Raw genomic sequence first — 27,026 nt, forward strand, 5'->3', positions numbered from 1 at the left:
ATTAAAATAAAAACAGAGCTTGGTTTAAGAGCGTCCTGACCTTTCATGTATTTAACTTGATCTCATCATAAAAAAACAAAAAACATCTATAAGTAACTGCTAATGTAAGAATGTTACATGAAATCAAGGAATTTTACAAGATCAATAAAAACAGAAAGCTTACCTCCTCAACATAATCATGACCAACAGGCTGTACATCACTTTGCAAAGCAGCAAGAGTCTGAGCAGCATCTGACATTGGGTCGATCTTTGCCTCTTGTGACTGCACTGTGGCATTAGAAACTACCTTAGGGTTATCTGCCATTTTGCAGTCATCTATTTTATTACCAGTTGACTGTAGTTTGTTGCCACCTACATGGGGAAAGAAAAAAAACGTTAAATAATGGAAAAAAAGTGAAGATGAAAAATCTCATGGGCAGCTCAGATGAAAAGTTGATATCAACGGCAAATACGGATTAAGAGAATGCTAAATCTCTCTAAATACATTAAACCAAATGTACTAAAAGAGAATGGTACTTGCCTTAAAAAGGCTTACAATGCAATAATAATCTACAAAGATTTACAAGAGTGTTTATTTCTTTAAAGCTACAATTACATGGTTACTCCAAGCACCATAACCACTTCCCTAGATTTGGCATGATGCCTGAAGTCTGCATGTGCAGCATTTTGATATGAAACTCTGCAATTTAACCCCTCTACTGCCAGAGGTGTAACTGCACCTCTGGTAGTGTCACTAGGGCATCATTGCCCAGGCTGGAGCAAACGTTCTGGGCTGGGTAATGGCAAATCTATGCATATTTTATGCACAGATGCTCATTCACTGGCTAAGAGCAGTCAGCGGATGACAATGAGCAGCAAAATCAGCATTTGGCTTTTGCAGCAGCTGGGTGTTATAACTCCGCAGATTGGGGTGGAGACGTGCATTGGGGATCCAGATAAGAGAGCAAACTGTTGTAAAACGGTTTGCACCATTACCAGGGTATGGCACCATGGCACTCCAGCCATTATAATAACTACAGCAACCTGTAGTGGTCATCATGGGTAAAGTAACCATATAAAATATGGACAGGCTACAAGTGTTTCAAACAAAGTACCCACTGGCCATTTCAAAATGGTTTTATTATAATAAATCAAATGGAAGCATGCCATAAATATTAACAAACAATACTCTGGTCTCTCATTATAAAAATTGAAAACGGAATGCCTGGATATAATAGTCAACCTATTACTAATGGGACTTCCACGTAGAATAAGTTCCAGTTTAGCAATATAAGCTGCATCACTGTATGCTGTGCTGTACCATTTGTACAGAGCTCGATTAATTTTCACTTTGACTAACATTTTATTCAATTTTATTACCAGCTGATGCTCTCAGACCATCATGGCTACCCGTTGCTGGTATGGCTAAGCATGGTTAAAGACAAAAAAAAATACACTTTCCCTTAGCATTTAGTGCCAAACTGTCCCTAAAATTCTGAGTGCAAGTCAACAAGATTAGTGCTTGCTGTGAGGTGACCTGACATTCATTTCACTTCATACTAGGCTAGTATTGAGTGCCCTACACATTAATCCGACTTTTCATTAGTTACTTGGAAAAGTTTGTTCACTTGGTTTTGCATCAGCCATATAGCCAATGTGTAAACAAGACTAACACAGACTTGCCTACAAAGGTTATTTTTGGCGTGGTTACTTTCTTCACAATGCTACTGGAGGAGAGGCTGGATATCTTGTTGTTGCTTGTGGCACTAAGAGAGGAGCCGGAAGAAGAGGTGAGCAGTTTCACAGTAGATGTGGTGACCGAGGAATTGCCGTTCGTGCTGGATGTAGCGCCTGTTGAGGCTGCTGGTTTCGACACAGCTGCTGAGGTTACAGACTGATTGACAACATTTGGTTCAGTTGAGGGAATGGGTTTACCCAGTTTTGTGTGCAGTTTCACAACCTAAACAAAAACAAACAATTGTTACGCTCAATAACAGTCTTTACAGCATATTCTCACTCTGGGATGCAAGCAAGGATATAAGCTAAAAAAAATTTCAAGCTCCTTAAAGTGTTACTCTGAGGAACATAACCACCCCTGCTCACTGTTGTGGTTATGCCAGGATTACCCTGGTGCCATTCCCTAGTAAGGGAACGGACGATTTTGGAACAGTCTGCCTATTACCTTAGTCCCACCAGCCACCCTCAATACCAGAAGCAGAGTATAGATCCTGCCAGTCATCACTGGCTGAGCGCCGTCAACGAATGAATCTCTATGCCAGAGGTAGGCAGCCTTTGGCACTTCAGATGTTGTGGACCACATTTCTCTTGATTCTTTGCTATTGTTATACGCATGCTATGGCAGATGTGTATTCCAAAACATATGGAATGCCGAAGGTTGCCTAACCCTGTTCTATTCCACGAATATGCACAGATTTGACATTAGCCAGCTCGAAAGTCTCGTCCTGGTCTGACTAGTGCTGCTGCCCGAGGCAGAGTTACACCACCAGCATCTAGCCTGAATACCTCCGTAATTGCAAAATTTTTATAAGGATCAAAAACAAAGCCTGCCTTATTGATTACAGTTAAAACTAGAAGAGACTCTCAGCCATGGATAGGAACCGTATAAAGTGATTTTGACTGTTTAGGATTCACTGTGAAGCATCGGTGGAAGAAATAGTTTTCCCCTCACAAGTGACACAATTAGTAAATCAATGAAAGATGCTGAAGTGCTTTAGGGAAAAGTAGCCCTTAAAAAAATAAATAAAATTAAATAAAATGATTTTCCAAATGCCAGTCTTCAAAAACATGCCCACTTTAATAAAATGGAAAAATATGCCATCATGTGATGCAAAGGAAGGCATGATCAGCCCACATACCAGCTGTATTCATTGGGAACATTCAGCATTAGTCACATGGATTGCTCCTCAAGCTTCCCACACACAATTCAAGCATTTTACATTATGGACCATTTATTAGATTTGAGAAATAAAAATCAAGGATGCATAGAAATATTACATGCAGATCCAATGCTCACAGAGCACAACATACCTTCTGGTGCTTAGCTCCTCTGATGTGAGCAGCGTATGCATCTGCCCCTGTGCAGGAAACATCACAGAGCTCACATCGTAGCTGGTTTTGGGTGCCACGGACTGCTGTACTGCTGCTGCTTGTATTCTGAGAAGCCTTTAAAGCTGCTTCCTTTTTCTTGTGTTTCTGCCCTTCCAAATGTTCCTTGTAGGTCTGGGAAGAAGGAAAAAAAATAAAAAATATATAAGATAGGTGGGGAAAGGAGCTAGAATATTGATCATATATTTAGGACATATTATATTATCATACCTAAAAAGTAGAAAATTGTAATTTGGTGTAGGGATCGACCGTTATTGATTTTTTTAGAGCAGATACCAATAATCTGTGAATTTTCAGGCTGATAACTCACCGATATTCTGTACATTTACCATTTAAAAAACAAAATAAAACTATTTCTACACAAATCTACTGTTAACTGAACATGTTTATTATTTTGCTTTTTTTTTATTAAGGTAAATGCACAAAATATACATGCCTGTCAGAATTTATGTTTAAGAATATGTGTGTAATGAATGGAGAGTGTATATAATGAATGCAGAGTGTTTGTGTGTGTTTAGTGAATATTTTCCCTATTAACACACAGTTGACACCCAAGTCTGTTCACTAAATAGTGAAATGCAGAAAATAAAAAAATCAGTCCTCTTGAAAAAAACTTCAGCACAGCTACAGACAACTACACCTCTTCTATGGTCAAAGCTCAAGAGAACACAAATATTCAAATTGGAGCAATTTAAAATTTGGCTTTACAACTGCAGAGTGGAAAAATCATGCTAAAAACTATTACTGTATTCAATTAACATTTATAACAAACAAGGTCAAATTCTTACATTTTTTATTTTTTTTTACATTTATATACACACGCACACAAACAACAGACACACTTATCTCAGAGAAATTTGCTTTCTAGCTGATACCAGCAAGGTGATTTGTATGTGTTATAGACCTATTAAGGGTAAATTAGTATGAAGGGGTTTATAAAACACTCCATCATGTCTCAGAGACGTTTACCTTTGTCTGATACCAGCAAAGTTTATTGTATGTGTAGAAGCCCTATAAAGGGTTAAACGTAAAAGGGTTTATAAAATACCCCTTCCTGTCTCATTGGAGATTCTTTGCTGATCTCAGCAAATCTAATGGCTAGTGTAGGACTCACCTTTTGAGGCTTGTCTTGATGTGGCATGTGAGCTTATATTCAAATGGCCATTGGAATAAACTAAAGAGCTTCCATTTCGTGTAAATGTACATAGGTATTTGGACCAGAGCGCAGGTAAAGTTCTTTGAGCTGATAGATACTAAGCCACTGCTGCTGTAAGCGGTGCTTTTCAAACACTTAATTTGCAAAATACTAGTCAATGAACATTGCACAATATAACACAAGCGGTATACCTGAGGTCCAGCACAGCTGATCTTACACACATCACAGTAGTGGATCTGAGGTGGTTTGGGAGGTTGTTTCGGCTTTAGTTGTTTATTCTGAAATGGAGCTTTTTTTGTAAAATTGGTCCCTGTCCATGCAGCGGTAGCTGCAGCTGCTGCCACAGCGGCTGCTTGCTTTTGCTGTTGTTGCTGCTGCTGATAGTAAGAAGATGCAGCTGAATATACTGCTGCCTCATACCCAGAGTATGTTGCACCTATGGAAAAACACACAAAACAAAGTTTACATTTGTACTTACATTGTGATCATTAATAAAAGCAGCCTTGTCATGGGAGACACTACTAAGATTTAAATCTTAACACTGCAGGGCTTGGCTCGGGGGGTTACTACACTACTAGCCAGGATTTAGTTAGGAAGTAACTTTTCACTACAAGAAAAATTATGTCTTGTGGTCGTTAGGCTTCTGAAAGTTTGCTTATAAGTTATTGCGCTTTATGAATAAGGATCATTTTGCATTTTAAAATATTTAATATATCTAAAAAAACACCTAATTAAATATATTTAATGCACACAAAAAAGTAAAATAAACCCACAGCCCCCCAATAAAATAAGCATTGGAACTTACCAGAGTATGTAACAGCAGTTGTACTGTAGGTGGCACTCTGTGTGTAAGAAGGAACTACAGTGGCTGCAGCTGCAACAGGCTGCACAGTAGAGGAAACAGGGTATATAGAGAAAGTAGTTGTTGCAGGGCTGGGATTAGCAGGTTTGATTGCCGTCACTTGTCGTGTCTGTTGAGCCTGTGTGTACTGTGCAGCTCCCTGGCTGTAACCAGCCTTGGGGGCAACTGGAAGAGACAAGGCGAAAGGAGCTGGTACACAAGAGGAAAAAAAGATATGTTGTAGAAAACAACAGGATTTAGTTACAGAATTTTGGGTAATGGTTATTCAATTTCTATTCTTAACAGGCTCTACACATATTCTGCAGCTCCACACTATTGAAAAAAAAGAAAATGGTTATTTATAAGAAAATCTGTATAAACCTCACGCTAACACAACCACTTAACATTCCAAAACGTGAGATATATAAAATTAATTTCAGAAAGGTTACAGGAACATTGATGATTATAACCGGGCTTTAACTGTACTCTTTTTTTTTTTTTTGCAGAAAGCAGGACATGGTATTACTCTTAAGATAAAATTAAACATTTAAAATTATATGGATGTTTCCCAGAATCCCCTACCCCGTCTATTGTGAGTACACCTTCGGAAAGCAGGTTTATGAAGACATGTGCAAGTGCATTAGATGTGCATACACTTCTCCACTGACTGAACATAGTTAAGTCTTGTTGCTCTCTGGACTTGTATGAGTGTTCTGATGAAGCTACTCTACAATGAATCACTATCACTCAATTGAAGTGACTGAGCATACATTACATTATCCATACTCTCAAACTTAAGACTTCAAGACAAGCATACGAGTATGAGAAAGGGATTTATTTCCAAATGGTGGCTTGTCCCCTTTTGCCAAATGGGGAGCCCCGGTAAGGCAAGGATATTTTGTTGATTCTAATGTTTAATTCATACTTGGTAATAGGAATCCAAACCATGCATTATTGATAAAACTATTTACGGATACATGGGCAAAGTCCATTGTTTAGTTACATTTCACTTAGAATATTTAGCAGTTTGCAGCATTGACGGCCTCAAGGATCATCATCTTGAGAGTGTTTTCCCCAGAGCTTTTGAGCTTATATAGCAAACTGTCACACGCCATATGTAGAGGAAATGTTTAGCTGTGTGTACACACACACACTGATCAGCCACCTAATATAGTTTAGCTCCCATTCGTACTGACAAAACAGCTCTGATGTGTCGAAGCATGGACTTCACAAGACCTCTGAGCATGTCCTGTGGTATCTGGCACCAAGATATAAGCAGTACATCCTGTAAGTTCTGCATGTTGTGAGGTGGGGCCCCCATGGATCTATTTGTGAGATCTGGGAAATTTGGAGGACAAAGGTACACCTTGAACTCTGTCATGTTCCTCAAAACATTTATGAACAAATTTTGCAGTGTGGCAGGATGTATTATCCTGCTGAAAGAGGACCTTGCCATCAGGGAACGCCATTGCCAAGAAGAGGTGTAGGTGGTCTGCAACACTCTCGAGGCAGGTGGTACGTGTTAAAGTACCATTCACATGCTTTTATTCCTGACACTACAGTGCTCTTTTAATGCAATTAGCTGTATTTCTTTATATTTCTCTGCTACTTCGGATCTAAAAACACTAATTAATGCATTCCCCTAATTAGTTTGTGCCCCCCCCCACTTAATGTTTTTTCTCTCACCTAATTATAATTTATTTTTGTTTAGTAGAAATCTGAATAAAAGTTCATCTATAAATAATTTTTGTTCTTCTCTTTTTACTTTGAAGGAAATTCCATTTTTGTGTCCCTTTATATGTACACTTAGTATGCTATTGTAACCAGGTTTCCTATGATGATCATAAAGAAATACACAGCCAACAGCTGCTTTGGTGTAAAGTCTTTTTATAACAAACATTCAAAAAACAACTGTTAAATAATCGGGTACCGTGATAAGCAATAGCTATGAGGTAAAGTAGTTAACAGAGCAGTTCATAAGAAGATACTAAAACATGCATACAATAGTTTAGTAATTTACATTAAAGGAATAATAAAAAAAAAAAAAACATTGCTACATACCTGTCTGATAGTAGGATTCTGCCACAGATGGTTGTTGCTGGGCGGCAACAGCAGCAGCTGCTGCTGCAGCAGGTTGCTGGTAATACTGCTTGCTGTCATAAGCTACAGCAGGAGCAGTGGAGCGGACATAAGAATATGAATCCTACACAAACAAGGAGAGATTAATTGGTTACAATATCAAATAACTACTGTAACAATGTGTTCACAGGTGATTCCTTAATGTATTGCTGACCAGCACGCTCAGACAGATATTCAGTCAACCAGTAGAATGGTTCACAAACACAGTGGTTACCAAATTCACTCAATTCGTTCCGACAAACTCATCATATTTATACACTATAGTAACCCTCTGCCCTTGCCCAGCAATGTAAATAGAAAAAAATAAAATAAAAAACCCTTTCACTATCCTGATTCCAGTGCTAATGTCCTTGGTGCTGGGTTGGACTTCTCCACCGAAGTGGGAACCTAATTCCCTACATGCATGCTAAGCCATTCCCTGACTCTGGGGTGCTTTCCTATGGGATTTTTCCACAACACGCTGGACATCCTCATACATCCAGAGTCATTTCACGGAGTCAAACTAGATGGAACTAGTCAAACCACTGGAGGCTGTCTTAGCTCTTTGCGAAAACAGTAAGGTTTGACATTGTAGGGTTAAAGAAACACAATGAGATTTAGTTGCCTGGGTGCATATAGAGCTCCTTTAACATTAAAGGACCACTATAGTGCCAGGAAAACAAACTCGTTTTCCTGGCACTATAGGGTCATTAGGTCCCACCCTACCTCAGTGCCCCTCCTGCTGGCCTTTAGGGGTTAAAACCCCTTCAGCCACTTATCTTTCTACAGCGCCGGGCTTCCTCTGCGCTGTTTCACAGGGAGAATCGCGGAACCGCCTCTAGCGGCTGTCAGTGAGACAGCCAGTAGAGGCTGGATTAACCCTCAGTGAAACATAGCAGTTTCTCTGAAATTTCTATGTTTTCAGCTGCAGATTTAAAACTAGAAGGACCTGGCATCCAGACCACTTCATTGAGCTGAAGTAGTCTGGGTGCCTATAGCGGTCCTTTAAACCTGCCATGTTCTTTCTACATTCTGCAAATGGAGTATCTAATTATATCCTTTGCACAGATGGGTGTGGTACAGTATCAACAACTTTGGACAGAATTCCTAAAATAGCTTATATTAGCAAAACATGATTACTTCACTGCAAACTAAAAATGAAAGATGTACTGAAATGTAATGCATTTGAAAGGTTTTGGCTTCCCACCTTCACAGCTTTTCGTTAGCTCTTCTAATCTAAGCGATACAGCATCAGCAGAATACTCTCAGCCAATGAGCTTAGCCCTGTTGGGAACAGTTCAGACCGAGCTTTCGGCAGTCTCAAAGTAAGAAGTCAATCCATTCTAATATTGTTTGACTACTTCCTATGGGGACATGGGGAGGGGAGACCTGGATTGTTTCTTTAATATGCTGTATTCTTAACATGCTTAAAGGGACACTCCAGGCACCCAGACCACTTCTGCCCATTGGAGTGGTCTGGGTGCCAACTCCCACTACCCATAACCCTGCAAGTGTAATTATTGTAGTTTTTTATAAACTGCAATAATTACCTTGCAGGGTTAACTCCACCTCTAGTGGCTGTCTACTCGAAGGTACTTCCGTGTCTCTAGCACAGATTTTCTGTGCTAGAGCGTCGCTGGACGTCCTCACGCTGTGTGAGGACCTCCAGCGTCGCTCAATTCCCCATAGGAAAGCATTGAAAAGCATTTTCAATGCTTTCCTATGGGGAGCTCTAATGCGCATGCGCGGCAATAGGTCTCCCTGGCCGGCGGGCGGGATCAGTCTCTCCCACCGGTCGACGTAATGCAGAGGAGGAGCGGCGGCGAGCAGAAACCACCGCCGAGGGACATCGGCGGTGGTCTAAGGTAAGTGACTAAAGGGGTCTTTACCCCTTCAGAAACCAGAGATTGGGAGGTGGGAGGGGACCTGCAGTGAGAGGAAATCTGATTGTTTTCCTGGCACTGGAGAGTCCCTTTAAATCTTTTACTTTCAAAAAAACATTGGTTTGCAGAATGATGTACCAGAGGTGCCTTTCTCTAGCCACACCCTCTCCAGAAAAAAAATAAATGCAGATTAAAATTGAAATCAGAACTCTAATAAACGGTCAGAAATATGACCGACTTCAGCAAGTTGAGGTGCTTTATGGGTTTGGAGTTTTCCTGTATGTAAGCAATACTTTATCAAGGCACTGTGCAATTACTTTCATTCATAACAGCCAGAAACATAGTGCAGTTCCACACCCCCATTTCTTAAAAACGTAGTTAATGTAATGTGGTTTATGTTAGCTAGAATGAAGGTTGGTTCATTGTATTTCCAATGAATGAAGCTTGAAGATGAGCATGTACACAACAGTTGCACAAGAAAGACACTTATGATAATACAACTAAATGACACCACATATAGCGATACTGATGATGCAAAAAGAAAATATTGCATGCTAAAGGGCTGGAGAAGAAAATAAAAAAAATTAACGCACGTAATATAAATAATAGCCTGGAGTTTTGACATGTATCTTGGAAGACTGGGGTGTACTATTAAGTCAATGTTGTGTACAATCTGTGACTGTACCAATGGGATGCATATAATTAACTGAAATTATATAAATTATTCCAAAGCTTACCTGATAATTTTGTGTTGTGACTGGTGGAGGTGGAGGTGGAGCTTCCTGCTGCCTCTGAGTATATCCATAGTCTGTCGCAGAATGAGCAGTTGGATATCCACCATAAGCGGCTGTAGCAGCAGCTGCAACAGCAACTGGGGCAGGACGAGCGACGGCAACAGTGGCAGCTGCTGGAGCATAGGCTGCAGTAACCGTGTGAGCAGCTACTGGAGCCTGGTGGACTGTATAGCTTGCCACTGTAGTTGGATGTGAATAAGCCATCCCAGATGCTGGCTGTTGGCTACAAATATGAAATAATTTAGAACAAATGAGGTTGAAAGTCATAGAGAAGCAGCAAGATCAAAGATCATATCTGAAATGATAGCTTCAAGCCAGCAAATAAGGAGAATAGTTAAGTACTAATATTTCAACAGTGAATTAACTGTGGCGATTTTTAGTATTAACGAACGGTTATGAATTAAAGAATTGCAAATTTTAGGGCAAATTAGTTGAGCTAGAAACTGACTTGGGGTTCACTATGATATAGCAAATATTAGTCCAAAACAGCCAAGCTGGAAAAACAATTCAACATTTTACAGTTTAGTGAAGAATCCTGCTGGTATTTGGCCAACCTTGGGTAGACTTGTTTGAAGTTAGGAGAATTAATATGCCATAAATACTTCATGGACTCAATTATACAAAAAGACATACTAGGCACCCTTGTGAAACACCTCTTAAAAACAAAAACCATGGACTTATTTGACTGAAGTAACAGTGAAGCAGAGCCCCCTTGACAAAGATTCTTCGCCACTGAATTGTTAGCTTAAAGAACATTAAGCCATGCCCTCTATGCATGCTGGAATTGTTTGACAGTAGAGAGACTGACTTTATACATATATTTATAGAAAATGTTTATTTTCTTGCACAACATAAATTGCCTTTTCTATCATTTTATGCAATGCTTTGGGTAAAATTAGTCAGAGAATTGCTCCCCTAAAGAGTAAGAACATGGCAATTTCTGTGAAGGTCCCCAATGCTTTTCTATGAATTGGAACTGAGATAACCACAACGGATGAAATCAAAAGAGGCAAAAGGCTGTAGAGGAGTCTGTATTTGCACTGGATTACAAGTACAACATTGAGTGGAGTGTTGGGGCTATAATATATATATATATATATATAAAAACCTTGAAATATTCAGATTAGAAATACATTTAAACAAATAGAGGTATTTATGTACTGGGCAGCATGTGGAAATCCCTGCATAAATTATATCAGATTACAAGCTTGCATGAATAAATCTGTGGCTCTGAGCGCAAGGAAATATATGTTTAAAGTAAACAATGTTAAAGGAAAATTAAAGTGTTAGGAATACAAACTAATATTCATAACACTATAGTGCACTCTGGATCCAACCTCCCTCACAGAATATGAAAGATTAATATAAATAGAATTTACTCTAAACCAGCGACACTATGCATCGGCACTAGTTCACACTCTGCTTTGTCAGACGTCACCCAAGGAGGGAAACCTAATGCACATGAGGAGCGAATGCCGCACACATTAGGCCTTCCACATAGGAAAGCATTGTCTCAATGCTTTCCTATGACGTTATCTTCGACACTGGACATCCTCATTCAGAGCGAAGAAAAACTCCATGAGACCCCAAGAGTGCCTGGGATATAGCCACTAGAGGTAGTTTTAGTACTGCAATGCAGTTTCTTAAATACTGCAATTATTTTTTTTTTTACATTGCTGAAGGTGGACAGGGGCATAGTAACCTGACCTCTTTAATGAGATGAGGTGGTCTGGGTGTCTATAGTGTCCCTGAAAAAAGGTTCTTAGCAATCAAGTGTTAGAACTGGAATCCTCAAAGGAAAGGTACAGGAAAGCAGCATTATGCAAGAGGAAAGATAAAAAAAATGTTTTACATGCACACCATATTGTGTTTACAGGAATATACTGGTCTCTAAGCTTTCTACTGGTAAGAAGTTGTACAAGAGCATAAGTATGTGACTGAAAGCCACTCATGCAAGTGAATGTAAGGTGGTGGACGATTAATTTGCACAATCAATTTTTAAAGGAAATTAGACACTATATGTTAGCATTACTAAAAATAAAAGATTGCATAAAGTACGGCCTCTGCCTCTTATTTTGTAATGGACATAGCTAATTATGTTTAGTGCATTTCCTGGTTAACTTTTATCTGTGGGGACAACCATTTTTAGTCTTCTTTGGTCAGACGTACCACTTGTCCTTTCCAAAATTCCAAAAATATTTTACATCCTCAAAATTCAAGTTTGTCACATGAGTACAGTGATGTAACGGAGAACAGTTACCCTACAGAATTCCATGTGAAGATCAGGGTTAGAAGATTGTGGCGATTTAACAGACCTGACAGTCTAAGATATTGATTCATTATGTGGACTTTTTTTTCTATTTAAAGCACTATCAACTCAATATATAAATACAGAAAAATAAGTGGAAACTCCACTTAGAAGTGTAATGATATAGAAGTTGGACACAAAGCATAAATGTATGTTCATACACTTCTATAATCACTTTTTTTTAGCAGACATGTTCCCCTTGCTTCAGCAACAAAATACTGGGCTAGTGATCTTGTTTGCAATGTATTGTACAGTAAAATATTATTGATTTAAAATCATACAGAAGGCATCATTACCTATACTGAGCAGCTCCACCATGGGCAAATCCAAAGTAGTTGCCAGTAGCCATCTTGGCCTCTTCACCAAGCCGGCTTGGCACTGTGTGTTAAATGTTGAAAAAGAAAACAATTAGGTTTATTATCAATTGTACAAGCTTCAATATAAAACATCTCCAAAATACATTGCTTTACAGTGCACCACATGAAAATAGCGCCTTATACAGTTGTAATCAAAATTATTCAACCCCCATTAAAAAAAAGAAAAGAAAAAAAAAAAAATCAGACTTATTGTCAAAATGTGCAGACTTTGATCTGTTTGCAATTAACAAATCAAACAAAAGCAACTGAAATAGTTCAACACAAAAATGCTTCAATTGGTTTCCTCAAATTCCACAGAAAAAGAAACTTATAATGACTTCTCTAGTCTCAAAATTATTCAACCCCTTCATGGAAAACATCTTTAATACTTCGTAGAGCACCATTTTGCTGTTATGACTGGCTGCAAACAAAATGCATATCCAGACACCAGCTTCTGGCTGCGTTACTGAGGAATTTTCCAGGACTTCTTCTGAAACCAAGCCATGGTGGAATATGAGGTGTGCATGGGATCATTGTGTTGTTGGAAGGTCCAATGATGCCCAAGTTTTAGCTTCCTCACAGTCTGCCTGATGTTTTCTCCTAGGAGTTCCTGATACTTCAAAGAATCCATCTTGCCTTGCACACGCTGCCATCAAGTTTTGTCATTTCGACCAGCTGTCACTAGTGAGAGCTGTAGTGAAAAGGGCACCATCCGTGGAGGATCTCCCTGTCTTCTCTATAGACATCAGTGTCATACTCTCATGTATGCAAAACAGTATAACAGTTTTGTGAGCTCCTGGCAGATGAAGCGCAAGGAGCTGAAGAGAACTGGCAGGAAGACCATTGCGGCAGCTGCAAGGGACAGATCTAGGCAAGTAAAACTCACCTTCCTCAGTACAACTCAGCCCCTGGACAACAAACAAAGCAGTCACCACCGGGAACTTATAATAATATGCAAAGACCACAGACCGTGACAGAGCCACTTAAAGCAGAGCCCAAGGCAATTTATACAAAATAACCTATACATATTTTACAAGCAAAATGTCAAGGAAACACATTAAATAGAGATTTACTTTAAGTCTGATGTTCAGAGAGTTGTGCACCCCCTTACATATTTCTTTGGTCTCAGTTCCAGAATGCTATGCACAACATATATAAATAATGTATACAACAGCATCTTATACGATACCCAACACAATCAAATAAGAAACATTTTTAAATGTTTTATCTTTACCATTAGGCTTAGCTGACAAATGTCCAGAGACTTACCATAGGTGAAGGAAACTACTGGGCATATGGGAATCATCTGTTCTTCTTTACGGTAACAGAATGACAGAAACTTCAGTTCCTGGTCATAACTCTCAGAAAAAGGCAAGTAAATTCACTGTCCTTATGCGCAACCTGTGAAGAGAGGCATGTTTGTATAATAAATCAGAGGCACGTAAGCTACAACATTACACTGCAATGAGCTTCTTATTTTAATCTTCTGTACTGTGAATGCCTGCACAAAGCTGCAGAGGAGTTGGAAGAGACTGTATTTGTGGATTTAGTCTCATTAAAGGAAAAAAAAAAATCTAAATGTCACACAGCTCAAGCTGTTTCAGCTAAGAAATCAAATGTTCAGTTATCAACCAAACTGCAGAAATCTAGGAAGACAACAGAATTCTCATCAGTTTGTTCTTAATGAACTAAAAAATGTTGAGTAAATTAGTTGCACAGGACACATGGACTGCTTGAGACAAAAGGGTCACAGAATTCATCAAGGTTTGAAGATGGACAGTACTGGTATACCTAGTGTAACACACAGAGGAGAGGGAGTCTGACTAACACTGTGCCGCAATTTTTTTTAATCACTTTTAATATTGTGTCTAAATAAACAGTTTTTTTAAAACCCCTTCAGCAGCTTACCTTATTCCAGCGCCGGGCTCCCTCTGCGCTGGTGAAATCTCCTCCCCCCGTCGACGTCAGCGCTTTCCTATGGACGCTCTGCGCGATGGAGGCATAATATGTCTTCAGCGTCGCAGATGCACCTCTAATGGCAGTCTGGAAGACAGCCACTAGAGGCTGGCTTAACCCCAAATGCAAACATGTTTGCATCTGAAGGGTTAAAACCTGAGGGACCTGGCACCCAGACCACTTTATTGAGCTGAAGTGGTCTGGGTGACTATAGTGTCCCTTTAACTCTGAACTGGTACAGATTCAGAGAATGGACAATTTAATAGAGTAGAGGCTTTCACACCAACTATAGGTCAAACACAAAACCCCAAGCTAAGGACAATGTTGAGCAGCTCTGATCTAGGATAATGTTTCACACACATATTGATAAAATTCATTCACAAACTTAATTGGATAAGTACATGTTCGAAATCTACTCTTAACTAATCATCTCCCTGACAAAATAAAGGCTGACATGGTTATTCACTAAAGTGAGAATTCCAAGTGAAATTTAAAGGGACACTTAAATCACCCAGACCACTTCATCTCAATGAACTGGTCTGGGTCCAGTTACGTAGGCTGAAAAGATGTGTCAATCTAGCTCAGACTAACATCTGCTTTTACGGTTGATCCAAAAAAACTGCTTAAAGTGCTTTCCAATTTTGAAAAAACAAAATAGGAACAAAAATCCATCTTGACACCAGAAAGACAAGTCACCTTGGATCAACAACCTGTTACAACACATTAAAAATTAGATCCCTGAATATTATATTTTTGCAGTGGCCCTGTCTTTTTAAGAACTACAAGGGTAAAATCCACATGTTGTGGCTGGCTTCCCGACAGACACTACTGCTGCAATGACTGAGAAAAACTTGGCAATTTGATGCGGAAATCCATAGGAAATCATGGAATACAATGCTTTCCTATGGGGAAGCTAGGATGTGTACACAGTGCTCACCATGCATGCGCACCAGGTTACCAATGAAACTTTGATGATTTGGCCATTGTGGAAAAGATTGTGCCTCCTCGAAGACGTTGCAGGAGGTAGAATGGTGAGCAGCACCAAGGGGGCCTTCGTGCGGAAAAAAATGTATGCAGAACTTTTATTTTCTAAATTTGGGTGGGGGTGCGGTGTGCGCCAAAAACGCATTAGGCCTTACCCATAGGAAAGCAATGTATACAATTTTACTGGCGCTGGATCTTCTCATGCAGAGTGCAAGGACGTCCAGCATCAGTTAGGAGACTAAAAGTCCACTAAAATCCTCAGTTTACAGTCACTAGAGGCAGTCTTAGTTCTGCAATGTAATTATTAGTTTTTCTAAAACTACAATGATTAAAGGGAAACTATAGTCACCAGAACTACAGCTTATTGAATTTGTTCTGGGGAGTAGAATCATTCCATTAAGTCTTTTTGTTGTAAGCACCATCTTTTCAGATAAAATGCAGTGTTTACATTACAGCCTAGTGATAACAGCCATCTAAGGAGTGGCCAGTGAAGTTAAGAGATCCTTCCTGAGTCATGGCTGCCTAAAATGCATCCAAACATGCAGACACTGAACTTTCCTCATAGAGATGAATTGATTCAATTCATCTCTATGAGGAGATGCTGATTGGCCAGGGCTGTGTTTGAATCATGCTGGCTCTGCCCCAGATCTGCCTCTTTGTCAGTCTCAGCCAATCCTATGGGGAAGTATTGGGATTGGATCAGGCTACTACTTCTGCTGATGTCAGCAGGAAGGTCTAAATGAAACGGACAAAGCAAGCAGCTCCATACTTAAAGATAAGTAAGATTTTACTATATTTAGGGAGGCATGAGGGGCCCAGGGTGGCTAGTTGGTGTTTTTAACCCTATAGGGTCAAGAATAGAGGTTTGTGTTCCTGACCCTATAGTGCACCTTTAACATTGAAAAACTAAGGGGGATGGGGACAGGGACATTGCACCCAGATAACTTAAATGAGCTGAAGTGTACGGATGTCTATAGTGTCCTTTTAAATTTAAAATGTTAAATATTTATATATTATATTTTGAATTGTGCGTAAAACTTTGCCAGTTTAAAAAGTTTCTAAGTACATATGCTATAATCCAATATTTCAAATCCTTGGTGCCTTTCCTCCAGCCACTTTACTTTCAGTAACAACCAAAAGTCATATTTGGTTGATGCCAGATAAAGATATACTGTTCATTTTACCATTACACAAAACTTTAAAACAAGCAAAATTAAAACAAGACCTTAGATCGAAATGCCTAATTTGTTTATCTCCTCTCTGATTTTTGATGGGGCAGGTGTTTCCCCATAAGGATGCTAGCCAAAGTTAGCAAAGACATAATGAAGGAAAATTTACCTTTTCTTAACAACATGCAATATTTAAATTTTTCTAACAAGAGTTGTAAATAATGAGCACTTATTCTATTACTATTTTGCAAGAATGGGGTGGGGGGAGATGGAAGAGTTAAAAAAAAAAAATCACTCACAAATTATTAACAATAACAGTTATAAATTATAGTTGGTGTTATCAGCTTGGTTTTTAAGCTTTTTACCCATTTCTGATTTAAATGGGTATTTTTCACACCAGAAATGTAGTGTTTTTTTGGTGTAAAAAGACTGTATGCAGTTGGACAAAAATACTTTGTAAAAGGCACGGTTTACATTTGTCAGTAAGGACACTTAACAGCTGTTACTCAATAAAACCTTCCTATCATGGTCCTGCAATCTTTGCAGGACAGACATTTCATAAACAAATCGCTCCCCATAGCAATGTATTAAAATGCATCTGGGGGCGTGTCCTGGACGCGGACCGGAGCAGCCGCATGTAATCAGAGCTCCGTGCCGCGACGACTATAAAGGAGATATTAAAGCCCGATAAGAGCAATTTGGATCGGCATCAAAGCACGATGTCGCACCCCAAAGGCAAGAGAACAGGGGAGAAAAGTCCAACTTCTTCGCCTCCAGGTCGGGACAGGCGAAGACTCCGCAGCAGCCTGAGCAGGTCCAAGATGGCGCAGGTGAGGAGTATGATGTAGACACCCAGCAGGGGGAAAACGAAAGCCCACTGACACACAGCTCGATCAGGAAACTCCTAGACGAAATGTCAGACAAAATAGTGGGGAAAATGGACAGTGCCATGAAAGTTCTGAGAACAGAAATACAGGATTTAGGCCAGCGCACCTCTAGGACGGAGGAACAAATCACTGAAATGGCGGAGGCCCACAATTCACTAGCAGACACTGTAGAAGGCCTGGTCGCACGACTAAACGACCAGGACCTCAAAATAGATATGGAAGATAGGGCACGCCGCAACAACCTCCGCATAAGGGGAATATCGGAGACTTAAGAATGAGGACCTTAACGCCCATGTCACGGGCCTACTAAAAGCACTTGCTCCGGACCTGCCGCTGGACCTGCTCCTGCTGGATCGGATCCATAGGACCGCTAGACCAAAATTCTTACCACCAGAAACCCCGAGAGATACTCTGCTAAGAATGCATTACTTTCATGCTAAGGAAGTTATCCTGAATGCGAACAGAAAAAGGAAAGAAATGCCTGCAGCCTACAGAGGGATAACCATATACTCAGACATCTCCTCTTACACCTTAAAGAGACGGCGCGACTTCAGAGATATCACCGTTCAGCTCCGAGACAACCACCTCCCTTACCGATGGGGATACCCTACAAAGCTCCTGGTGCTACGTGAGGGGAGGACCACAACCATTGGATCCCCAGAGGAAGGTCGCCGTATTCTAAGAGACTGGAACATCGCACCTGCACCGACGACTGAGCAGGAGAACAGTAACATCAGAGCTTCACCGGACTGGAAAAAGGCGAAAAGGAGATAACTCCAAAGAGACTGAGTTAAGGCCTTACGGCATCACAAGCTGTAGGACTCTAAATCCAGGGGCTGGGTAACGTACACCACTATTCGAACTGCAACGGGGTAAGGTAGTGCTCACGATGGGGCACAGGGGTGGGCGAGGGAACACGGTTTTAATATATAAGCTTGGGAACGACAACCACTGCCCGTAAAATAGCCATCTATTACATAGGAGTGAATACTTGCTTGCTTGCTGGAGGGATACGCATTCAACATTCACCTACACCCAGATTGAGGGAATAAATAAAATATTAATAAAAAAAAAAAAAAAAAAAAAAACCACACAAAAAAATAAACATAATGAAAATAAAAATATATATATATATACAAAAAAAAAAAAAAAAAAAAGGGGGGGAACACACAGACAAACTAAAATTGTATAATTGTATAACTGTAGAAATCGTAGTAACGGACTCGCAGGGCTAAGTACACTAGTTGGGACATCCCAACAAACGCTAGTTATAGTTGTAGCGGGAGTTAGATCCCGAAGGACTAGAGGCCTTACGCCTCTACCCCCAAGGCACAACTATGCAGTGCCACGCCGTATTAATGGCGCGAATACTTCTTCGGTATACCATTGTAAATACTTTTGTTATTGTTACTGTTTTGTTATATGTTGATTTGTATATTGTATGTATACTACATGTTCAATACTGTGCTCCAAAGGAGGGGATAGGGTTAGTGGGTGACCCGACCCCGGCCATCTTGGAGCTAGCTCACCCGCCTACAGAAAACAGAACACCAGACAGTTCCGCAGACCCCACTAGCATAATGGAGACAACACAGAGGGTCTCACTGCCCCGCTTGATAGAGCTGGGGAGGGCAGTGACCCTCACACACATAGACCAGAGTCACAGGTATAAGAGATGCAAACATCACAAACCACCGTGAAGCTTTGCACATTTAATGTTAGAGGCATCAACGCCCCGGTAAAACGCCATCTCCTCACCAGAGAAGTGAGAACTCTGGGAGCAGACATACTATGCCTCCAGGAAACTCATTTTCGACACAATGACCACCCAGCAATATTGACTAAAGACTTCCCGCACCAGTTCCATGCCACGGCACCCACTAAAGCTAGAGGAGTATCCATCCTCATTAGCAAAACGGTCTCATTCACGCTGCAGACTGTGGACATAGATCAGACTGGCAGATATATCATACTTGTAGGACTGTTTAACGATATGCAATATACCATTGTGAATATGTACTCCCCAAACACCAATCAAAGGAATTTTCTGCACAAAATTCTAACTAGGACGGCCACAGCGCAAAAGGGAATCACGATCATAGGAGGGGACTTCAACCACATCTTTGACCCACAGACAGATACCACATTACATTCACGTAGCAAACGTCACCGCCCCCTGAAGAGACAATGTAGAGCCATAGCAAAATTACTCCATGACCAACATCTATACGACGCCTGGAGAGTTACGCACCCCACAGAAAGGGCTTACACCCACTTTTCAGCGGTACACAATTCGTACTCTAAAATAGATGGGTTCCTCCTAGCTGGGTCGGCATTAGTCCAAATCATTGATAGTGACATACAGCAGATCACGTGGTCAGACCACGCTCCGGTAACTATAGAGCTAAAAAATATCTATGACTTCAAAAATCGCAGCCCGTGGAAAATAAACAGTTCACTGCTGCGGGACGAGGGATTTGCAAGGACCCTATCGGAGGACCTTCGTACATACTTCCAACACAATGACACAGGGGATGTCTCAGACTCCACTCTATGGCTAGCGCATAAAACAGTAGCTCGAGGCCTACTGATCAGAAGGGCAGCCTATGTGAAAAAGACGAACCAGGCACAACTCAGATCCTGGCAGGTAGAACTATATAACCTTAACAGACTCAACCAACACACCCCCTCCCCAGAGACTAGAAACAAGATAACCCAGATTACGAGACTTATGCACCAACACGCACTTGGAACACTCAACACCCACATGCAGAAGCTTAAGCTAACCCACTATGTACAAGGGAATAAGGCGAGCAAATTGTTAGCACAAAGGATAAAAGCTAGACAGGCGCAACAAAAAATATCCTATATCACAGACCAAGCAGGTATACCAATACGTACCCCAAAAGGCATAAGCGATGTGTTCGCTACATACTAATCGTTATATAACATTCAACACGACACGAAGGTTAGTCACCCGACGAACACTAGCATTAGAAGCTACCTAGATGGTGTGCAACTACCTAAGATCACGAAGCAACAGCAGCTAGACCTAACATAACCAATAACAACTTTGGAAGTCGAGGAATTAATTAAAGGTCTCCCAGCGGGGAAATCCCCGGGACCGGATGGATTTGACAACCAGTATTACAAAAAATTCAAAACCACACTTGCACCATACTTAGCCAGATTATTTACAGTGGCCACTCAGAAGGGGGACAAAACCCAGACTATCCCGCAGAACTTCCGACCAATCTCCCTTCTCAACACGGACGCAAAACTGTATGCTAACAGACTAAGTGTAATCCTCCCACACATAATACATGATGACCAGGTGGGCTTCATTAAGGGGAGACAGGGGGCGGACAACACCAGGATAGTGGTTAATATCCTCCACTACCTGCAGATTCGGCGGCGGGGGGGGGGTCTGCTGGTCTCCCTCGACGCCGAAAAAGCTTTCGATCGCCTACACTGGGGGTTCCTACAAGAAGTATTGGGTAGGTTTGATATCCCCGACAGCTTCGTGGTAGCTGTCAGAGCCCTTTACAGCGAGCCCGCGGCGCGAGTGCTGAATGCGGGGTTCCTGTCGGAGCCATTCCGCCTTACAAATGGTACGCGACAGGGATGCCCCCTGTCCCCGCTGCTCTATGTGCTGGCACTGGAGCCGCTAGCAGTTAAAATCAGAGAAAATCCCGCAATACACGGCCTAGAGCTAGGGGGAAGGGAATATAAAGCTAACCTATTTGCGGATGACATCCTGCTAACTCTAACCCAACCAAACTTGTCACTCCCAAACCTGTTGAGGGAAATAGAACTCTATGGGGAGCAATCATACTACAAACTCAACGTGACAAAAACGCAAGCAATGGGGATTGGGATAGCGCACGATACCATAGAAAACTTAAAAATGTCATTCCCGCTAGACTGGAGGGACGACCACCTCACTTTCTTGGGGCTGAAGATCCCAAAGGACCCTAAAAAACTCTTGCAGTTAAATTATGGGAGGTTACTAGATGAATTCATCGCTACCTTGAAGCACTGGGATAGCAAGTTTATGTCCTGGGTGGGTAGAATGGCGGCAATAAAGATGATGCTGCTGCCGAAATTCCAATACCTAACTAGAACGTTACAGATCCCGCTACCCAACGAGTACTTGAGACGTTTACAAAGAACTCTCACCAGCTTCGTATGGGCATATAAGAAAGTCAGAGTAGCTACAAATATACTCACCAAACCCCTGGCGCAGGGAGGGCTAGGTTTACCTGAGGTGAAAACATACTATAAAGCAGCACTGGTGACCACTGCCTTGCAGGCGCATACAACACATAACGCACCACAATGGGTAGAGATGGAATCAGCGTGGGCATGCCCCAAGGGCCTTAGATACTTGTTCTGGGTCCCTCACGGACATCGCCCCATATCCCCTGATACACCAGCTACTACAACACTCCTACTAAAAAACTGGGATATGGTTAAACCGCAGTTAGGATACATGAATAAATGGGCGCTGGCCACACCATTATACTGCATATACATCGCAAACCCCACATTCGACCATCGCATTTGGACCGAGCGCGGATGCACATTAGTTAGACACCTCTATAATCAAGGGAAACTGAGACAATTCCCAGACTTGCAACAAAGTTACGATTTACCGAACAGAGCTATATTTTCCTACTTACAACTAAAAGGAATACTGACAGACTACACTGACCTGACTACCCCAACCCATGCGCAATGCATAGAGAAGGCATGTGAATCCAAGATAATGCCCAAGAGACCGCTCTCACTTATGTACGCAATACTCAATAACCCAATTACACAGATACCAACGAAGCTAGATAAATTCATAGAGGCGTGGCATAGGGATCTGAGTACAACATTCTCAAACGAGCAATGGGAACAGGCCTTTATAGCCCACAAAGGTAGATCCAGATGTGCATCCCACCTAGAGCTAATGCGCAATATTCAATATAGGTGGTACTTGGTGCCAACCAGACTGGCAACCATATATCACAATACCACTCGGCTATGCTGGAGATGTCAGAAAGAGGAGGGCACACTGCTCCACATATGGTGGACCTGTGAGTCTATCAGGGGATACTGGAAAGAAGTTGAAGGGGTGATAAGAGGAGCACTAGGCACAGAAACCAATCTGAGGCCAGAAACTGCCCTGCTCTTTATTTCTATCGAACCATTCCCAAAAGCATTGGCCAGCCTAACATACCACATATTGATAGCTGCCAACCTACTAATAGCCAGGGGATGGAAACGGTCACAACCACCGGTGAGATCTAGCCTTCTCCAACAGATCTCCCTAAACCTAATTTACGAAACGAAAACTTGCCAACTGATGCACCCAACGATACACATAAGGGAAGCCAGAAACATATGGGAGGCATACCTGAGAAGGGAGAACAATCAGAGTCAGAAAGATAACGATAGAGGAGAGGAGAGAGGGAGGAAAAAAAAAAAACCAAAAAAAAAAAACAGAGGCATAGCCATGAACACGACGGAACAGTACCACGCTTAATACCTCACTGCTGGGACGCAGAATGACCATAACTCACAACATCAAGGTACGAAAGCAGACACAGGGGTAAAACCATCTGAGGTTAACTGAACTACGGGGCATTAGCGGAACAACCACCCACATTGTAAATAGTTGCTTAGGGGACTAGATGCGAAGGCCAAGCAACATTAGACGACCAGGAGGGAGAAACAGATAGACAATGGGCCTCCGTGGTCTATTTCCCACTTTACTTCCCCCATTCTTCCCTAGTTGCCCAACCCCCTGTTTTCCCACTCCCCCACCCAGCACTGAACCCACGGTTGTGAGGGAAAGACAAACCTGACAAGGAGTGGGACCAAGGTCTAAAGGATAGGGAAGGAACTTCCACAAGTAGGACCAACGAGCTTTACTCCTCACTGTATATGATATGCATAAGATATGTCTAAGATCGCTGTACCTCAACTGTTTACCCTCCCCTTTTCTCCTTTCTGTACCCCACACACGTTTTAAGACAAAATAAAAATTGTCAAATTGAAAAAAAAAATGCATCTGTATGATTAGATGCTCATTGGAACATGTGATAGTAGGAGAGTAAAATAGCTCTCTTTTACATTTTGCAAGAGAGGCTTAAACTTAAAAGAACACTATAGAGTCAGGAACACAAATCTGTATTCCTGACTCTATATACAGATGATACTCGAAAAATTAGAATATCGTGCAAAAGTTAATTTATTTCATTAATGCAACATAAAAGGGGAAATATATGAGAGACACATTACATGCAAAGCTTGATAGTTCAAGCCATGATTTGTCATAAGTGCAATGATTATGGCTTACAGCTCATGAAAACCCCAAATCCACATTCTCAGTAAATTGGAATATTGTGAAATGGTGCAATATACTAGGCTCACAGTGTCCCACTCTAATCAGCTGAGTAAGCCATAACACCTGCAAAGGGTTTCTGAGCCTTTAAATGGTCTCTCATCACCTGTAGTATCACACCCCCCCCCTCTCTCTCTCTCCATATACACATATATATATACATACATACACACACGTTAAAAATGAAAAATATATATGTGTAATCTCGTTCTAACTATATTTTTATAACATATATTTTATGTTATTTATATAGCGCCAACAAATTCCACAGCGTTTTAGGTGGACGAACAGACATGTAGTTGTAACCAGACAAGTTGAACACACAGGAACAGAGGGGTTGAGGGCCCTGTTCAATGAGCTTACATGCTAGAGGGAGTGGGGTATAGTGACACAAAAGGTAAGGATAGTATTAGACTAATGACAGTTGCAAGAGAGGAAGCAGTAGGGAGCTATTAACAGTTTAATTTATACGCTTTAATGAAGTAGTGAGTTTTTAATGATTTTTTGAAGGAGTGGAAACTGGGTGAGCATCTAACGAAGGAGGGAAACGAGTTCCACAGGAACAGTGCAGGTCCCTGAAGAAGTCTTGAAGGCAAGCATCAGAGGTGGGAGTACGAACAGAAGAAAGACATAAGTCTTCAGCAGAGCGTAAGGGCATATACGGGACATACTTGTGTATTAGTGCGGATAAATAGGTGGAAGCAGCATTATGTACAGATTTGAAAGCAAGAGCCAGAATTTTAAATTGAGCCCTATATCTTACAGGAAGCCAATGTAGGGACTGACAGAAGGGTGAGGCGTGGGCATACAGGAAGATGATCCTCGCCGTCGCATTCATTATGGACTGTAACGGCGCAGGTTGGGAGCATGTAAGTCCACTGGGAAGCGGATTACAGCAGTCAAGGCGAGAAAGGACAATGGAATGGACCAGCACCTTTGTTCGCATCTGGCATTAAGTAGGGTTGGATGTGCGCAACGTTTTTTAGATGGAAACGACAGGATTTGGTGATAGCTTGAACATGATATATATAGATTGATATCAAAATACACTTAGAACAAAAATATATATATTTTAATTTCAAGTGCATATTTATATAATGTTTTTAATAAAATTAAATGATTTCATTAATTACAAATTTGCAGGACCTGCCTGATAACCCAGGCAGAAAGTCCAGAGAATTTAATTTGCTAGCACTATATTTAACCCTGTAACTTTCTAAAACACCCTAAAACCTGTACATGGGTGAACTGTTTTACTCAGGAGACTTCGCTGAACACAAATATTAGTGGGGATCTGTACTGCTCTACCATGAAAGGACGTCCCCTGGCAGAGAACACTCAGTACTTCCTTGCAAGGTATAAAAAAAATCTGAGCAACCTCATATCCCATCAATGACTCAGAGAATTGCCTGCAAAGACGCATTGACAGCTAGTTCTGATGTCAAAGTTGCATTCCATGGTCAGTCGTCATTTAAAATACTGAAAGGAGGGTATCTTCCAGCATCTTGAAAATTAAGACAGTATCCTAATTATACAGCTATTACTAAGAGAAATTAAAGGGACTCTCCAGTGCCTGGCACTGTAAGGGACTCTCCTGTGCCTGGCACTGATGTTTTCCTGGCACTGCAAGAACCTACAGTGCCCCTCTCCCTCCCACCCCATGTTAAAACCCCTTCAGTGACTTACCTGAATCCAGCGCTGAGGTCAGGCTCCGCACATGCTCCTGCCCACGTCAGCCGACGGGGGAGACCTAATTCACATGTGCGGCAGTGGCCGCGCACACATTAGACCTCGACATAGGAAAGCATTATTCAATACTTTCCTATGGGGATTCCTCATGCATAGCGTGAAGATGCCCAGCGTCGTTTAGAACACTTTTCGTGTTCTAAGAACACGGAAGTCCCTCTAGTGGCTGTCTGATAGACAGCCACTAGAGGAGGACTAAACCCGGCAAGGTAATTATTGCAGTTTATAAAAACTGCAATAATTACACTTGCAGGGTAAAGGGTTATGAGAGTTGACACCCAGACCACTCCAATGGGCAGAAGTGGCCTGGGTGACTGGAGTGTCCCTTTAGTTTGTAGGGCAATGAAGGGGGTGGGGGGCAGAGAAATGGAAAACAGCTGTGAGAGGTGGAAACATAGAATGTGACGGCAGATAAGAACCATTCGGCCCATCTAGTCTGCCCAATTTTCTAAATACTTTCATTAGTCCTTGGCCTTATCTTATAGCTAGGATAAAAACAATGGGATAAAACATGGAAAAGATGAGCCCAGAGAGAGGAGAAAGTAGTAGAGAGCAAATGAAACCCAGCTTAAAGCGGCACTGTCATGTAGAATCCCGTTTGTTTGTTTTTTTAAACCCCCCCGCCTCCACTACATCCAGTTGTCCCCCTAGTTGCCCCCAAATGCCCCTAAACCCCCCATATTACCTATTTATTAATCTTTATTTTCTGCCCCGATCTTTATGTGGGTAGAGGAAGTCCCTGTGGGACACGTCATCTGCCCACACTAGATAGCCTGTGAGATTCCCGCACATGCCCAGCCACAGGCTGCTCACTGTTTAGTGGACATGCCCCTACAGTGAAACACCTGGACATGCGAATAGGAATTTCATCTATTCATTCATTCATCAGACAGACGAATGAATGAATAGAAAAATCAGACGAACAAACTAATACCGATTATCAGTGTTCGTTCAGTTTATTACAAGGAGGGAGCTACCGGCACGCAGCTCCCTCCTTGTAATATGTAAAGATAGAAGCGTCAGGGAGCAGTGCTCCCCGCCACTTCATAAGCCCCCCCCAGGTCCCCCTTTCACTCTATGGGGGTCAATATGACCCCCATAATAGCATAAGTGAGATTAAATCTCCCCAATGCTCCTACTCGCTATACCGCGACTCACTAAAAAAAACCCCAAAAAACCCCCCCAAAAACTACAACCCTACTATCCGGCCCCCACACCTGCGCGGCAGGTGGGGGCCCTAAATAACAATAAGGGGGGGCGGTGGGTGGGGGCCATAAATTACAATGGGAAGGACGGGGACCTACTGTCCTCCCCCACCCTTGAGCGGCG

The 27,026-nt window shown here is 41.6% G+C and overlaps 1 protein-coding gene and 1 non-coding gene across 4 annotated transcripts in view; both read right to left on the reverse strand.

Moving 5' to 3' along the window:
* Nucleotides 1-27,026, reverse strand: part of ZFR (zinc finger RNA binding protein) — a 50,590-nt gene that overhangs the window by 18,818 nt on the left and 4,746 nt on the right. For 2 of the 3 annotated variants that reach the window (XM_063453959.1, XM_063453961.1), the window contains exons 2-10: nt 13,831-13,962; nt 12,502-12,583; nt 9,841-10,120; nt 7,164-7,305; nt 5,067-5,312; nt 4,453-4,697; nt 3,028-3,219; nt 1,663-1,939; nt 164-351 (exon numbers count right to left, since the gene is read on the reverse strand). In XM_063453959.1, coding sequence (XP_063310029.1) covers nt 164-351; nt 1,663-1,939; nt 3,028-3,219; nt 4,453-4,697; nt 5,067-5,312; nt 7,164-7,305; nt 9,841-10,120; nt 12,502-12,583; nt 13,831-13,867 — 1,689 coding nt within the window. In that variant the 5' untranslated portion in view covers nt 13,868-13,962. The remainder of the gene's footprint in view (nt 1-163; nt 352-1,662; nt 1,940-3,027; nt 3,220-4,452; nt 4,698-5,066; nt 5,313-7,163; nt 7,306-9,840; nt 10,121-12,501; nt 12,584-13,830; nt 13,963-27,026) is intronic. The other variant, XM_063453960.1, reaches the window with a different exon arrangement.
* Nucleotides 12,317-12,447, reverse strand: LOC134613180 (small nucleolar RNA SNORA66). Its single transcript, XR_010091203.1, has one exon. It is a non-coding gene; the product is annotated as a small nucleolar RNA SNORA66 (small nucleolar RNA).

The sequence above is a fragment of the Pelobates fuscus genome, chromosome 5 (genome assembly GCF_036172605.1).
Source record: "Pelobates fuscus isolate aPelFus1 chromosome 5, aPelFus1.pri, whole genome shotgun sequence".
In the NCBI taxonomy this organism is placed as follows: domain Eukaryota; kingdom Metazoa; phylum Chordata; class Amphibia; order Anura; family Pelobatidae; genus Pelobates; species Pelobates fuscus.